An 18421-nucleotide genomic window follows, 5' to 3' on the forward strand; every position below is an offset into this window, starting at 1 on the left:
TTCCCAAACATTTGTACAAAAAATGCAACTATAATCCAAAGGGGAATGTTGTTTGCATTCCAAGAGCTAACCTATGCTAAACCCTGTAAATGACACTGGGATTAGAAGGTACCTACATATATTCTACTGATGTGGAAGGGAAAGAGGCAATGTGAAGTCAGCCTCTACCACAGGCATGTGATACTACTAGACCCTGTGTTCAGAGGAGTGCAGAAATATCCACAGTGCTGCATTCCTCTGAACACGGGAACTAGTAGTATCTGTATGTGGAAAGAAAAAAAAAAGTTTACTTTATATCCTCCCATCCAAAGGACCTAAAAAGACAACAGAGATGGCAAAAAGTTGAAAATACAATACAGGACATTTCTGTGTTTCTGACAAAGGTCTGTTCTTCAAATCCAGCAGAGGGAGCTCAAAAATAGTGTTTCCTAGAATTGTTCTACCACTACTAATGATGAAACTGTACTGTTTGATTTACTTCCTATTCATGCACCACCCTTAGCACAGAAGAAACAATGAAGGACAAGAACTTTCTCTTAAAATGAAAGTACAAAAGCCATGCTTAAAAATACAGTATACTTCTAAAAAGATGAGCAGAAACCAACTTAGTCATGCATCTGCAAGTCTATTTACAAGGAAAAACAATAAAACCCAGGCCATATAAAATAAATATAGCAGCAAATTAATCTGAAAGGAAAAAAATCTACCTTTATTTTCTTTCGATGCTTGATTTTTGGCACATTTTTATCAGCAGGTCTCACTATCTTGTCTGCCTTTATCCATTCATCATATCTAAATGTGAAAGCAAATACTGTTAAACAAATGCACATTTTAAGTAAACATTCAAGGTATCATTAAAAAATTCCAAAGAGGAAAGAAAGTACCCATATGAAAAAGAAACTGTTTATAGGCGATTAATACATTGTCATAATCTACAGTATAGCAAAATCTCAGATATCTACTTCCTTAGGGCAAAATCTTCCTCATGTTTTGGTAGCAGACTTGAAATCAACACTCTCCTTTCCTTCCATGCATACAATTTGCATAAAACCCCAAAGGAAAACTCGCACACTCATAGGAAAACAGATCTGAGTCCCATACTTCCATTCACATTTATAAGGTGAATTCAGCCTGTGTTCTGAATAGTTTTACTAACAAAAAATAATTATATGAAACCTGACTGCTTGATAAAGAGAAGACTCCCTTTAGGCTGATTTTCTATGAAGCCGGTAATAGCCTATAAAGCTCTCCTGGTGCCCCTCTTGCATTATAAATTATTTAGTTAAGATCAGAAAAGGTGTGAGCAGTTAAATGTCCAGTAAACAGCACCAACATTTTACAACTATCCCAGCACCTCAGTTGGGCACACGACATTCAAAATACATGATAAATGAAATTGATATCTATATATCTATATATCTCTATCTCTCTCTCTATATATATATGCTCTAAATGAGAAATAAATATCTTAATATGACTCACTGTTAGGGTTTTTTTTGTGTTGTTAGTTTTCTGTTTTGAGCACAGCTCCACAGCAAATGCTCTAAATGAGACATATAGGATATTCAAAATGCAAGATGTATATAACTTTTCATTTAGAGCATTTGCTGTGGAACTGTGCTCAAAAAAGAAAACTAACACCACTTAAAAAAACCTAACAGTGAGTCAAATTAAGACTCAGTGGGCGTATCTACATGTGCGCATTTACTGCACAGTAACCAAAATTACTGTGCAGTATGGGCACGTGTCTATATGTGCATGCCTGTGCTGTGCAGCAAGTATGGCAACTTACACTGACTTGAGCATAAATTTGATATCTGCATCATGCAGGTATCAAATTTATGTCTGATTATTTACTGCGCAATAACTCGCATGTAGACAGATGACTTACTGTGCAGTAACACTGTGTATGGACTGACTTGGAACTTTAGTTCCAAGTCAATCCACAGAGTTAATGCACTTTAATGCCTGCACATGGAGACTCCAGCCTATTCCCGATAACTGCACAGTAAATTTAAGCCGGTGTAAGCGCATGTGTAGACATGCTCAGTGAAGCAGATTTATAAATAATCCCTTTGCCTGCTTAAGATGTGTACACGAGAGGTACCTGCATAAGAAATGCATTAATTAAAGAGAGAGAAAGATAGTATAAGTGTGAATTGTGACTAATGATGATGTAAGAAGAGAAAATGCAAACAACCATCAGAGCTAGATGTACTGCACTCAAAGCCATGTAGGCTTTCCCACACAGATCTGATTTCACACCTTTATTTTGACATGCCTCTGTTATTAGATTCCCAGCCTATTCTTAACAATGACTGACAAAATACATCTAACTATAGTAATTCTGTAATACTGACCAGTATCTTTTAAGGTACTAAATCAGAACTTCCAACTCGTTTTCACTTATAACGTATATCAAGATTTCTCAATTTATATATTAAATGCATATCTGACCCTATCTCAAAGGCTCAGAGCAGCTTACAATAAGCAAGTAGCCCACAGACAGGATTCCCCAAACAACACTCCAAAACAAAGAACTCCAACTTCCCTCCCCCCCACAACCACCACCTCCCTACCCACAGCCCCACAAACAAACTCTCCCCCACTAATTTTAGCCCCAACTCTCCCAACTACCACTCACAAAGGTATAAGAATCTCTTTCTCCATGCACATACTACCTAGCCCCACAGCATGCCAGAGGCTAAATACTGTGCTTTGTTCATGCATATCCCCCACATGAATAAAAACAATGACATCCCAAAAAAAGAAAGAAAGAAAAAAGGAGAATGGTGCTTTAGCCTGACAATAGTTCCTGGAACACACAGACACCCAAAATTGATTTTCTCTGTAATAACATGAGGGCATTTGTTTGCTAAAGAAACATACAGAAATTTTGAGTTTTCTCCCTTTGCAGACCTTAATATACTGTGCATAATCATACTATCATGGATATGATTGCAATTAAATGATTTCTAAATAAGTCAGTGATACACTTGCTAATAGCAAATTTGTTATTGCTCTGGTTTAAAATAATGGTTCTTCAAATTAAGCTCACATTAACAAGATGAAAGCAAACAAATCCCAAATGGATCTTACACTAGAATTGAACATATTCACAGTGAAAACTAATTGTTCTAAAACTTTCCTTTCAAGTATTGATCACAGAACTATATGCTGCCGGAAGACTTATTTCATTGATTCTACCTGCTTTCAGCATAATCTTACACACACACACACACACACACACTACCCAAGTCTAAATACTGCACATGCCTCAAATGATTGAAAATACCTTTTACGTCAGTGTTTCCCAACCAGTGTGCAGCAGCACAAAAGTGTTCCGTCAGAAATGAACAGATATGCCGTGGAATTTTGCCAGGACAATGAGCTACAATAGGTATGAGGATGGGGAATACCTTAACAGGCGTGCCGCACAAAAATGTTATTAATGTAAGTGTGCCTTGGGCTAGAAAAGGTCAGGAAACGCTGTTTCAAGCTAGCTGCATTCAAATCCTAAAGTTACCACTTCATCCTTTGACAGTCTTGCAGTCCTCACATGACACTACATCTCAGATACTGTAGAATCTGCCACAGCAGAATATTGAGCTTCAAATGCGAAGGACCTGATGATTCTTGGTAAGTGATAGCAACAGCTTTGTTTAGACATTTGGGCTATTTTCAGTCATTTAGGATACATGGACACTCAAATTTCCTGTTCTCTCAAAAAGGGAACAGCAAAGCCAAATCTCCGAGGTGGCTTAAAAAGATCAACCTCCGAACTTATTATCAGTGAAAAATGTTACTTTCTACATTACTTTTAATAATGCACATTCCAAATTTATGAACTTGCTTAAATCTTTAACAGAAAGGGAAGAATTTAGGAGACAATCCAAAAGGACATCTGAGAATCTACAGAGGGTCTTAAACTTTAAAAATGCTGTAACTCCAAAGGGCAAAATGATAAAGCTGAATCTTTTCCATGTTATAATTAATCAGACGTTAAAGAATTTGTTCACTTAAGAAAAGAACAAGAGTTGAGAATGTGAAAGGAAAAAAATTTTCAGTTTTAGAATAAAAGAAACATGCAATTTTAGTAAGAAAGTCTTAATTTCAACGAAACAAGTGCAATTCACACAGGTGGGTTATCACCTTAAAATGTACGTTCTTCATAAATTAATCAGTGCTGCACCTCACAGACATGAGCATTACAAAAAATAATAATAAACATTTTAAAAAAAAAATCAAATTTGCTATTTATTAGCTCCATCTGTTCACATGAGTGAACAATACAGTCCCTCTGTTCTACTGGAGTATGATCAGATAATAGCAGGCATTTGAAAATAGGTATGTGCAGGAAGTGACTCAACAGGAATATCTCAGGTCTTGGCAAATTTACTTTTGTTTCAGTGTAGGATTTTCTATACAAATCTTCACTCTTCAGGGAATTTTGAAGCAATGACAGGTCAGCAATGGAGATGTTAAGTAAAAGATTTTGTGCAACTACAAAACTACAAGACTCACAACAAGCAAACTAACTTCTAGAGGAGATGGAGGGAACACACTTCAAATGCCAGCATGATTTCAGTGGAATAATTAATCTAAATTGCCCACTGTGGCAATCTATCATAACTATCACAATTTTCTGTACATTGTATTATCGAAAGGCATATTGCTTGGAGACAGGGTTTTTTGGCCCTATGGCCAGAAGAAAGCAAGACTAGTGTTTTTATAAAATACCTTGGTACACAATGGTGAAAGGAGGGAGGGAGAAGGTACATTTCACATGACACTGGAAATACTTTAGGGAGAAATCTATGATGGAAGAGTCTCCCTTTATTCTCATCAAAATGAAGAATGCAAGCTTGGCCAAGAAGGACTGAAGTTTCTGTAGTATTCTGGTTGAATGACACCAGAAAGAGCGTTTTTGAATGAAAGGCAGGTAAGACAAATGAGCACTAAAAGGTTTTTGAATGCTTTGTATCCATCCTCACTGTTCTAGAGGCGTTTCTTGTTGATCCTTCAGCACTCATCCATACTGCTGTGCTGCTAGTATAGACCACATGACGAAAACAGGAGCGTAAAGACCAAAACTTCAGAAACAGCTGGGGTTTACAATACAGCAAAGGTACCCCAGGCCTAGAAAGGCTCCAAAGACAAGGCAGGAAAGACATCTTTCCCCTTCCCTGGGGCCTTTAATCTTCACATAACTAGCAAGGATACCATGTTATCAACCCATCTAAGAAAGACAATTGACCGTGGCAAACCAATATAACCTAAAAAGTGTCAGAAAAACCTTTCAGCGTAGTGTTTATATTGCCCACATGAAGAAATTTTTCTCAACTGTCTTAGCCAGCAGAGATGATCAGAGAAAGAAAGAACAAGCAGTTTCACCTCTTACGAAAGAGATCAGTCGCCTGCACTAAAGGGAAGCATCCAGGAAATATATATTTTTGCCATCTGATTAGATCATCTTTTTAAGGGCACCTTGGGAAACTGCTCTGAAACAAGCACTCTATTTGTTTAAAAAGAATATCCTATATTTGGAAATGGTTTATTCCAAATCAGAAGGTTTTTGAAGATTCCTGCCATTTTCCTTCTGCTTTATAACTGGCTGCTTGTCTATGCAAATCAAAAAGAACATTGCACCAGATGTGTGCATATTTAAACTCGATCTGCACACCTTGACATTCTTTGAAATATTAATATGCATCTGAGGATGCACTCAGTTCAGTGGCTGCTAATCTCCTTTGGGAAAAAATTTCTCCTAATTACTCTGGGCCAACAATTTTTAATTGGTTCAGGCTAGGGCCCTATTAAACAATTTGATTCTTACTCTACACTTTTCTATAGTAACACAATGGCATAAAAAGGGAATTAGTTACATGAAAAAGCAACATCGGAAAAGCACTGAAGACATAAGACAAATAATCTAACCAAACCAACAGCAGTATCATGGTTTTCCCCCTGCTCCCACCATTTTATATTTGCACTCTGCCTGATTTCCCCTCTTTCCTCCTTCTGGCTGGGCCTGAAAATCATAGTTACTTAATGACTGATCTCTGAAATTCCCTCAGTTAGTGCTCCCCATTACACATCAGTGTCCCATTCCTCCAGATGCATCAATTCATGCTGCATTGCCCTTCACCCACTTGTGCCTGACAACTCTTTACCCAAAACTAATCCATTTAAACTGCTCCCCTTTTGACTAAATGCTCAGAAACACAGTTTTTCCTTATGGACCCCAAAAGAAAAATAGAAGTTGTAGACAAGGAGTCCTTGCCAGTTTGGGGTCCAGCAAAGTTGCATCCACTGCCAGCTACCTAAGCAAAATGATTTCTATTCAGTCTTGTGTCAACATGACCTCATGAGGTTGACACATGCAGAGCCCTTCTTTACACACGGGGAAAAGGTTCTGTGAGTACATGTGCTCGCAGGAGAAACAGACCCTTTCCTGGGCGAGGGGGGCATGCGATGTCAATAAAGCCCAAACACTTGTTGCTGACATGGCTGGTCTCATGCCTTGTGCTTTCTAGCCCAAAAGACCAGGCATCCTTTGGTGTCGCCACAACACCAACACTTGAACTTCTCTCCCCATTGAAGTAGTGATTTCAGCAGTAGAACTGTCTCCCTACAGGCTTAGGAAAACATCACTACATTCAGTTCATGTTTGGAAGATTCACAATCATCGATATTAGAAATATTAAGGCTTTTTTGTTGTTAAATCACAGCTCAATCTCTGCAGAAGTCGATGGCACTCACCTAACAAAGAGTCCTGCTCCTGCTGGGCAGGTGGATTTTTCATGCCCTGGATGTGTCTGTATAACGTGAATAAAACAGACACACCTCAATATCAGTTTAGTCAATACCCCTGACTGATAGGCATGCACAGTTTACTTAGAGGAGCTCTCATATTAGGAGTACTAAAAGCTGCAAGAGATTGATAAGTAAATCAAGTAAATCCTGAAATATTAAACAAAGACTTCTATGTTAGCCAAGTTCTGAAGGTCTCATGCAGTGCCACAGGCAGGTCTCTCTCAGAACAGTTTAACTTTTCTCTTAGAGCACCTCAAATCTGAATATTTTAAATATGGTTTGTGCTAGTGTGCTATTCCAAAGCATGAAAAACTATAGCTGTAGTGCTTGACAGTCATTTAAATAGTAACCATTATTTCCCCTATCCAGATTTCCAAAAGAAAAAGACATAGCGTATCATTTTTGAATAACTGTGACATAAGTGCGATGTATTTTGCGATTTCGCACCATAAGGCAGCCAGCCAGCGAGAGTCTGAATAACCTACAATGGAAAGATAGTTAATTTAGAATTTATGGCAAATACACCCTTTGTCACTTGCTACTTGGGACATTCTGGGCATATTGCAGGATTACCTGATATTTTAAATGCTTTATAATTCACTTTTCAACATATTTCATCTATATAAAGCTGTCAAGAAAAAAGTGAAAATGTTACAAAAGGAGGAACTGGCATGGCTAAGCCCTAAAAAGAACGCAGGATAGTTAGTCTATAAGGTGCAAAACTAAATCAAACATTCATAACATAAGCTTTTGTAAGCAGCAGCTTGAAGTCTTGGGTCCAGGGAAACTGCATAATTCAGCAAGTAATCTTGCAAACAAGGGAATCCAGTAATTCAAGACCAGACAGGTCTGCAATTATTTTCTTAAGCAAAACAAGGAAGGTAATTCCAGATGCATCTAATGAGAAGTCCTCTCTGACAAATGCTTGCTGCTCTCAAAACAGCATGGTAACAGATTTGCCATTTTGTGATTAAGGAGAATCTCAATGCCACTGATTTCACTAATTTAATACCATCACCGTTCTCTGTTTTCAACCCAATTCAATACAGAATAAATTTCTTCCTTATCACTGCTGCTTTCTGAAAGAACAGATACATGCCCCTAGGTTTTCACAGCTGCAATGCATGAATTTAAAAGAACAGTTGAACTACCAGCTCTCAATCTAATCACAGATGTCGTTAGAATCTAGTCCTAAGCATTCAAAACTGACAGAGCACCAAGTCTCTTGGGATTAGCTTTACTGACCCAGTCTAACACCAAAAAGAAAAACAGTTGATACTAATGAGATGTAAACCTAAATTTTCTGGGCAACCCAACAGCAAGAAGGGTAATTGCATTGTCCACTCTCTGAAATGCCGAGTTAATATTGGATCTGAGCTATGTAGGAGTTTGTTCTAATGAGAGAATATACATCTGGTATTTGTACTAGTCCCTCTACTACAGGTGTGCAAAATGGGCCGTATGCGATTCAGATTCAGCTTCAGCCCAAATCGGGGACAGTGATTCCATTCATTGATTTGGATCACTCTCCCCATTCAGCTGAATCTGAAACTGAAGATTCAATGCAGATTCAGAGAATCAGCGATTCAGACACAGAAACAGCTTTAAATGTCTTTTCTACATATGTCAAGGTACCAGGCAACTTGTGAATGCTGAGATGCTGGGGCAGATGGAGCGTTCCACAGGAGCACAGGGGACCCCCCAGCGCACTCAGTGGCAAACCCAGAAGTACTTCTGTTCCGCTTCTGGGTCTGCTGCCAAGCAGGCTGGGGGGCCCCCTGTGCTCCCCAGCTTGGCGAAAAAAATAGTCATCTTTCTGAATCTCTCCGAATTGATTTGGAGGGTTCTGATTCAATTTGGAGAGATTAAAGGGTCTTTTGATTTGTTTTGGATCCAGAGTCAGCCACTGAATTGGGCCAAAATTCTGCCGAATCAAATCAGCAACTGAAGCTTCGTACAGTCCTATCCTCTACCACTGAAGAGAATTGATTCCTATTAAGGTTATTGTTCAAAGCAACCCATTTCTGAAGCACCATTATACTGATTCATAAAATAAATAACGGTGATTGCCTTCCCACACAAAGGGCAGCTAGAAAATGCTGTTGAATACAGTACTTCTGTTTTAAAGTTTGAGTCAACTTACCTGTATTATTATGTTTTACAATGGTTAGTATCACTGGATGGCTTTGAAGAATTAAAAAAGTATAGTGGAATACTGAATATTCAAAAACACTATTTTACTCTCATGCCAAATGTGCCAACAGTCAATTAAAAAGCACTATTAATGCATTGGACAAGAGAACTCTGATATATACTACCAATGTACTGGCCATTAAAAGAGCTTCTCTTGAGAGAAGCTCTTCCAAACAAACTGCAGGTTGAAGAATTCTTTATTAAGGAAGAGGTAGGTACAAGGAAAAGGTAATATACTATAGTAAATGAAGCAGATGGGGGGGAACTTAGGGGAAAAATGACAACTAAAAGGGCCCTTGATTCCAAGCCCACAAAGATCTATACCACATGACCTTAGGTTTTTAATTGTTTCTTGTAGCTACAAACTAGCTAACAATCAGAAATGAATTTAAAAAACCCCAATAACCTGCACACAAGGAAAGAAAACCTTTCCTGGGGCAATGAACTACTAAGAAAAGCCGCATAAACCCGCTATTTTTCAAAGCTAAAATTGACTCAAAATCAACTATACAGTTGCATTTACAAGTTAAAGACTTCTATGTCTTAACACCACTGTAATTCCAAAATTCTTAGCTGCTATCCAAAATGAAAGCATATCAGTTATGACAGGTGCTGCTTGTAGCCATGAAACGCAGACCCACCTGCTCTAATACTGCCAAATCCAACTTTTCCAAATATCGCATCTCAATTTAACAAACTGGGCATGTGCAACAGGATCCTTATATATTCTATTAGCTAAACAGGAATTTTACAGGATAGGACAATTATTAAAGCACCAAAAATGACCACCATTACCTTCTGATAACCAAGGCCAAACAACATCAGATGAAGACCTGCTGACAGCAGCAACTTTCCCATTCCTCAAAAAAGGCACAACAGTTAACTGAAAGTGTTCTCCTTATCAAATACCCCCTAGTTACAGGAAGAATAAATTTTATAGCAATCTATGCACTTGTTTGAAATCCAGAGTTCATAGCACACAATCATAACTCCTCCTCTGAACAACAATGGTATTGAGATCTACAAGATGAAGATATAAAAAGTAGTGCTGCTTGAATAAAACCTCCAACTTTCACCCTGTAGCACATTTGATAACATTTACTTTGAAGAGGCAGAGAATTTTTTCATAAAGAAAATCTTAAGATCATCTGTATTCAAACTCAAGAGGACAACTTAAAAGGAGTTTAAAAACTGCAAAACACTTTTGAAGTAAATTCAATACCTGTCAAAGGCCAACATACCAATTCCCAAAGGGGACCATAGAAAACAAGTCTTCCATGGCTGAAATGCTAGCCATCTTCCAAATCCTATCCAAACCTGAATGCGAGCATTTCTTCACCCCAACATACTGGTAACTAAGAACTGGATCCCACAGCCTTGTTTCTCTGACCTACCTAATGTTGTCTGAAGATACATTTTATGTAAGAGATCACCAAGACATTCCAGTAGACCAATACAGGTTTAACAAAGACTGCTAAAAATTAAAAATCAGAATCCTCAATTATAACTTGTTCCTCAGGATATTGGTCGTTTTGGTGAGGAATTCAGTGGAATCGGATGGAAACTGGAGGCATCAAGGAAAGGAGAGAAGTGACATGGCTTTTACAGCTGTGACCCTTGTATGCTGATTTTGCCAGCACAGGATGAGATCTCAACTGACCTCTGTCTTATTTTCTTGGTCAGATATAATAATATAGCAATCAGAGTCCAAATGATGCATGAAGACTATGAAAGGCTCATAAGAGTGTTTTGATCTTCCTCAGCCCCGTTGATCTGAAGCATCTACAAGATGTACAAGAAGTTTAAAAAGATGACAGCTGAGAACCCTTAGCACACAGAGGGGATCTGTTGAAACTACAACAAAGCAGGAATCTTGATAACTGGCTTAAAAGATTTCAGGAAACTTTTGTTTATTCTGTCAGTTTCTTCTAACTGTTTTACTACAAAAACAAATTAAAGCCTTCATATTTTTCCATTGATACCACACTAAGCACATAAAACAAAGATTATATAACGAGTTAATAAAAGTCTTGTTAAGAAGCCAGAAGCAATAAGAAAAACTAGATCTGGACAAGTGAAGTAATTAATTACTGTCCTCTGATGTGCAATTAAGAATCCTAAGTGCACAGAGTAACTGATGCATCTAGCACCAGGGGAAAGTGTTCTTTTAAGCAAGGTTGTTGAATAAGAAATCACTGTTATTTTTCCTGAATGAAAATTGGTGTTTCATCTCCTTTTTTTGGTAAATGTCATGAAACTTCATTGTGTTCAGTATTTCACTCTAAAGAGTGTCTACAATTACTCAAACACAGTATCTGGTACAACTGGCTTGAGAGCCAGGGAAAGAATTTATCAATGAAGTGGGCTAATTTCTTTTGTTGCCTGGTGAGGTTTAAAAGGAAGTGAAGGAAGGAAAGAGGTTCTTCTGAAACTATATACAAGAAGTTTTTTTCCACGCTGCAAGTCACTAACAGGCTACACCTGTATGTTAAAAAAAAAAAATCTAAATTTAATTCATTACAATGACCTTCAAAACCACCAGTACTGAAACTTTAGGAGATGCAAAATTCTATATTCAATTATTTTTTAAAATACACAAGTGTATTTTAGAAGCAAATTTAGAGAAAGTAAATCACTAGCTAAAAGCTCAAGTTACCTCACATTCCATCCACAGTAGTGTACCAAGTATAGGACTTCTCCACCTTCGATATCGGAATCTTTAATACTAGCTTCATACATTTTCTGATTTTTCCCTCGTCCGTACCGCACTTGGACTTTCATGCCTGGTGGATAGCATTCAAACTCTTCCTCCTCATTGTTATTGTTGTCTTCTTCCTCTTCTTCTTCTTCCTCCTCCTCCTCCTCCTCCTCCTCCTCTGCTTCTTCTTCATCTTCATCTTCTTCCTTATTTGTGTCATCTCTTGAAAGGTTTAAAAAATTGTAGAGTTAATAAATGATACTTCATATGCTTTTTCACTTCCAAACCACATATACTGATAAATATTGTGGATGCATTAGAGACTGGAAACAGCAGGCTCCATATATGTGAAATAGCTTTTTGCAAGTATTACCAGCTAAATAGGATATAGCAAAACACATAGAGAATCCAGTGACAGTAAGATTAAAAGCATGACTTGGGATAGAGGGGGAAAAAATCATTCATGTAAGACTTGCAATTGTACTCTATGCTATGAAGATTATTAGTCTGTTTAATGTTCTGATCTTTTATCATTCAAAACTAAGATTTTCTAGAATCCTTTAATGCAGTCCCTTTAGCTAACATACTTATTTTTTAAATCTCAAATTAATCTCCTAAAACAGAGTGAAGCATTCTTAACATTAATTTTTCAAGATACAAATTTTACAAACAGCTAGCCTGAGACCTGCTACCAGATAAAGCTTGGTGCTCCATTAAAACCAATTGCCTCACAATTCCAATGCAAGTATATTTTGAAGAAATAGATTTAAAGAAAGTTTTATGCCACGGATGTTATAAAAGAACATTTAAAAGGATCAGATTCATAGTTCCACTATTCCTTCCCAGTTATGCTAAAGATCTTAAATAAAAAAAATAAAAATCAATCACTCAAATCCAAGACTTATAAATGCATAAATGCAAACACTGATGCCTGAACTTTCTAAAGTAGGATTTATGACTTTAGGTGCATTTTTAAGAACTCAGGCAAATTTGCAGAGGCATTAAGAACCCATAATTCCTAACAATTTCAGTCAATGGCTGGTGTGGGGTGTTTAGGATCTCTGAGAATTGGTCCTAATTTTCTGAAGATATGTGCAAAATTACAGAGGCTATTTCAACAAAAAATCTGGATTTTAATTTTGAGGTCATGATCTTCTTACAAGTTAGACTATCCCGATTACCTGCATACAACCAAAAACACTTCCATGCTGCCTGTAGAGTTCTTAATAATGAAGAGCTGACTAAACATTTAAAACCTGAGGACTAGAAGGTGTGAAAACCGGAGAGAAGGAGACTGCTACTACCTACCAGCCTTTTATTCCACTTTGATTTTTAAAATGCATTACAATCACAAGAGTCTATATATCAAACACCTACTTTTTCCAGACACCTATGCAACAGAAAATATTCATTTAGCACAGCCACTTCCTCTCTTGGAAAGGATCAAACAACATTTTACAGTTAATGAGCCAAATGCATTGAGTAGAAATCAAATCACACTTATTTAATTAGCTGCCAAGAGACTTGCAAACAGCAGGCCAATTCATCTCTAGTACAACTACAGAATCTAACAGAATTACACCAGGAATGGAGGCAGCTGGCTACATGTACATGCCTACACCACCAAAAAAATATGAGAACCCCCAATGCCAATGTATTAGGTTTTCAAACACCACAAGATAACTCTATCAAAAGCAATATTACACAGATTAAAAATACAGGGGACTCTCTTTAACAAACATTTATATCCTTTAAGGACACAAGTATCTAATTAATGATATAATTAACGGAAATTTCAAGCCATCTAGTTTGTTAGCATAATTAAAAACCAACAAAGGAATTAAAACTAGAATACAAAGGCACAGCTAACTCCATAAAGCTCTTTTTGCCTCTACTCTCTTCCATGTAGCCAAATCCTTAACCCAAGGAATCAGTGATAAGACTTTCAGAAAATTCACTGGGATCAGTATGCGGGCCATATCGCTTGATAGCAGGAGCCCAGACCTTTCTCTAATTCAGGAGCTCCACTGTCAGTACTCCTACATTACAACAGAAAAAGAGCAATGAGAACAAAACCATCACATGGTACAGAAGGTGGAGTTAGGCTGTTGAAAGAGCAAGGCATACCTGAGTGCTCTCACTGCTTGGAAGATTTTATTAGCAATTTTAAGAAAAAACCTCCAAACTTAATTGGAGAGAATATTTTTTTTTGAAACCTGACAGCAGAATCCTTAACGATGTCTACAAGAGAAAAGCACGCCTGAAAAGAAGCATGACTTTGCCGAAGTCTGTTCAATTATGGTGCAGCCGACTGTGAAGCAACCAGGAAGCCTGGACTACTTTGGGGTCTCTTCTGCTACCACACATCACGCAGAGGTAGTTTTCTTGGAACATCAATGGATTTTCTACATAGACTCTAGAACAGTCTATTGGGACTGAAGGAGAGGTCTGAAATCCTCATTGTAAAGTTGAGTAAACTTGGATGGTTGGAAGTAGGCAATGTGAAGAGCAGTCTGTAACAGGTGGAGGGAAATGCCAGGAAGTGTAAGAAGATGGCAGCAGAGATGGTTGCAGTTAAAAAAGATGCAGTGAGAAGTGGCCTGGTCAATGATCACAGGTTGGAAATTCTAGAAAACTAAACCAAAGCCAAGAGTATTTCTATTTTGGGAGTAGAAAACTGCAAGGTAATATCCCTGTACAATCTCAGTGAAAGGAAAAGCATGTTCCAGGAGTTGCAAGGGAGGAGAGAATCTTTTACAAAGGCCATAATATCCTCTTTCAAGACCTCAAACCCAGCCATGCTGATGTAGAGAAAGGGATTGAATGATGCAAAGCAGAAGTTCTTAGAGAAACTGCAGCTGCGGCAATCCAGTGTGCATTGTAGAAATCTCAGTTCGATCACGTATGTATGGATATGAATACCGATGTTCTTGTACTGCTGTTTAGTCAAAATAATGAAAAAGGAAAACAAGCAAGCATTCTGGCAACAGACAATAATAATCAACTTAAAAACATAACCCCCCCCTAAAAAACAGCATTAAATCACAAAGCTTCAGGTACTTGAAAGGCCGCTCCTTTACTTAAGCAAAACAAATGAGACACAAAAGTAGGGTGCATTTGTGTTATAAAGGTAGACAATAGGACACTACCATAACTGTGTTCCACCAACCAATGAAGTACTAGGGAGCTGGATGGAAGGATTGGGTTGCATTATTAATTATAAAACCAGCAAAGGTAACAGCACGCCTCCATGGAAGGAAAGCTTCAGCCTGGAGAAACAGAACATCTTAATTAGCTTCCTTCTACAGCAGTAAAGTGATACTTGTTACCTCACATCTGTACAACCTTCTAATTCCAAACCAAAAAAATAAAGATGCAAGTCCTTATTTGTTGTCTGGGCGTTACCAATTTTATATTATGGTAGTGCCTACTTGCCACCCAAGTCAGTATCCCTTGTGTTATGCACTATATAAAATGATATAAGGGAGCATTTAAATAATAAAAGAAAATCTATTAACACACACCCACACACATATTTCCCCCTGGTCCCAAACAAGTTAAGGGCTTATAAAACTAAAACCTATCTTGAATTACATTGGTGATGACAACAACAATGATGACGACGACAAAAAGGAAGCCACTACAAATCAAGGAGTGGAATGTACCTGTTGTTTAACACACAATTATGCAAGTATGATCTTCATTCTACACTAATGAAGTTTTAAAATGGTTTTCATGTGTGGGAAGAACAGAATATTACAATAATCCAAACCTCAAGTGACAGAGGCAAGGATCATTGTATCCAGGTCTGTAATACAGCCAACAACAGTAGAATTAGCAAGGACCGAATTTTCTATCTGGCTAGCCAGAAGTGAAGTCCTGAACATCAGCATGACTGGTAGGTTGTATGCCAGCGTTAAAAAGGGTGGGGGGATCCTACAAATGATGATGAAGGTTGTGGAATGACCTTTGGCAATTCTCCCAGTTACTTCCACCAACCCATGTGCATTACCTCGGTCTTACCCCAATACTTCATTCCAATATATAGCTTCAGTCATAAGCCTTTGCCATAAGCCTCAGGTATGGTTTAGGTTGCAGCTTGAAACTTATAATTAGAATCTGGTGCACAAACTCCCATTATGCACAAGGGGATGCAACCTGCACTAGGCCCAGTCTTTGTAAGGTACCTGCCCACAGTGCCCCAATACAGCTAGACAAGATGGGCCACTGAGAATGTGGACATGTTCACCACACTCACCCCCAAGATTGCACAGGAAGTTCCCCAAGGAAGCAACTGTTCCATAAGCTCCTACCTATGACATGCATGGCATAAAGCAGTAAGGGGTAGTGCTCCCCTTACTCTGGTACACAACCTGGATTTCAATCTGTAATCCTGCGTTAGAAAACGTAACAATTACGAGACAGCATTTCATTTATCATGGAGGTGGAAAGCATCTCTCCTTACACTTTACAGCAGACAGAGGTAAGAAAAAAAATCTTTATTTTAAAGGGAGGATTTTAAAACAACTGAAGCAAGGTTTTATCAGCTATTTGTTCAATTAAATTATTACAATTAATTGAACCATTACCATTAACAGAAAGAAACTCTAGTATAATTGCCACTTAAAGTTAAGCAATTAGCTTCTATTTTTACTTTTTCCCTTCTCTCCTTTCCTCTAACTTAAGACAATTTTTTTTAATTCAGTTTCCCCATATTGGGTCCCTTCCTTATCTCCTAGTTTTATTTCTTCCTGGCCTGGATTACGACACAGGCACTGTACACATTTCTAGGGTCCCAGGTCCTGGAACTACATGAGGACAACAATCTCAGCATTTTAGGGTGCTTTTTTTCTTTTTAAGTGAAAAATATTAAATAAAAAGTATATTTCTGGCCTTTAGGGACACAAAAGCCAGACAAGACTTCCATCTAACTGGTATATCGACATCTACCTTTGTCTGCAAAAAATATCTCCACCCCATGAGACATTCATTCCAGACCCACTATTTCTTGGGAGCAGAAAGGAATCAGCAATATTAATTGACATCAGAAGCCTCCGTGTGGCAGGAGAGAAGAACAGAGAATTCCCAATTCACCCACATAGATCCACCTTGCTGCTGGCTCCTGAAGGGAGCAGGGTCCCAGACTCAAGGAAAGGGGGAAAATAAGACGACCCCATACTACTGTTCCCAATCATGCACCCAGTTAAACACTGCAAATTCTAAAAACATTATGAAACAAGTCCTTAGATGGGCAAGAAGTGGTTCAGGGGCAAATGGCTATGCAGTGTTTCACTCACAGGTCACAAGTTTAAATTCAGATTGAATCAGTAGCAGCAGGTAATTTCTACTACCTAATGACTATTCCAGTTTCCAGACATCAGAAGTCCAACGGTGCTTAACGCTAAGTGCAGTGGTAAAATGTAAGCAAATGCATGTTTGAGCAGTTTAGCACAAATTAGGTGCATCTATACGTGCAACTAAGGTGAAGAAATAAACTCCAGAGCACTTAGCGCCAGAGTGAACTCCTCCTGGGGGCAGTGTCTATATATGCGCCCAGGACAAAAGAAACTTGAACCAGGGCAGAGTACACCTGCACGTGGGGGGGGGGGGGTCAGTAGGAGGCATGGGGGGCAGGCAGGGGGGAGAAGAGGTCCCTGGCTCTGGGTGGTGGTGTCAGGTTGCAGAGGGGCTGGCCAGGGCATGAGGGTGCAGAACCTGCAGAGCTGCATGGCAAGGCAGCAGCCAGGAGTCTGGGCCTCACCTGGTCACTGTCTACACATGCATTTCAGCATAGTTAAGTACACTGCCGTAAGATAGTACTGCACCCTAATACTGGTGTACGTGTAAATTGTGATGCTTTACTGTGAAGGTAATCAGTCAATTTCACAGTTAAGCACATGTGTGGATACATCCATTAAGTGACATCCTATAGAACAGATCTATATCCTATAGATATTGCAAAGCTGCTTCCTTTCAGGTGAAAATGATCTAACGTACTAAAAACTTTAATACATCACAACCCTCCAATCACTTGCAACCACTGCAAGTGAATGTATGACTACCCCCCATGTCATAACATTAGATATAGATCATTTCAGAATCTCAGCAGTGGCTAACGTGAAGCCTGAGCTATTCTACCTCAGATGTGCTCCTTCCTAAATCAAGATGAGACACATTAGTAAAGGTAACAAATGAAACTCAGTGTACCTGAACATGGTGTGCCTGTTCTATAGGATTAATAGTTAATTGTCATGCCAAAAGCCATCAGTAGAGTAGTAAGTGAGTTAATTTAATGTTAAATAAAGGCAACATTTGATTGTAGATTCTGTCTGAAGACACTACTATGCAATCATTCCCTTTGGATGCATTCAGGAGAAAACATGCACACCAAAACACAACTTACTTGCCAAAGAGGCAAGTACAAATATGTCTTTTATAAACAGGGATCCAGGTTTTCCATTTCCCATGGGAAAAAGGAAAAACGTGCAAGTTTTCCCTTTTAACTGGGAAAACCATGGATTTTTCATTTTAACGGAAAAAACATGCAGATTTTCTACTTTTGCAAAGAGCTCTCTACAGGCTGGCACAGTTCCAGCCTGTGCGGGGCTGGGGGGAGCAGGAAGAGGGCAGTCAGGCAGGGGTGCCACATGCATGCGCTCTCACACATGCACATGGCCACCAGGCAGCCTGAAGAGCATCTCCTGCAGGTAAGTC

General features: G+C 38.5%; 1 protein-coding gene across 3 annotated transcripts in view; it reads right to left on the minus strand.

Moving 5' to 3' along the window:
• Positions 1-18421, minus strand: part of ARID4B (AT-rich interaction domain 4B) — a 150289-nt gene that overhangs the window by 19347 nt on the left and 112521 nt on the right. For 2 of the 3 annotated variants that reach the window (XM_090044420.1, XM_090044411.1), the window contains exons 17-18: positions 11666-11929; positions 708-792 (exon numbers count right to left, since the gene is read on the minus strand). In XM_090044420.1, coding sequence (XP_089900546.1) covers positions 708-792; positions 11666-11929 — 349 coding nt within the window. The remainder of the gene's footprint in view (positions 1-707; positions 793-11665; positions 11930-18421) is intronic. The other variant, XM_090044428.1, reaches the window with a different exon arrangement.

Source organism: Crocodylus siamensis, chromosome 1, assembly GCF_052110815.1.
Source record: "Crocodylus siamensis isolate JL-2025a chromosome 1, ASM5211081v1, whole genome shotgun sequence".
Classification (NCBI taxonomy): Eukaryota; Metazoa; Chordata; order Crocodylia; family Crocodylidae; genus Crocodylus; species Crocodylus siamensis.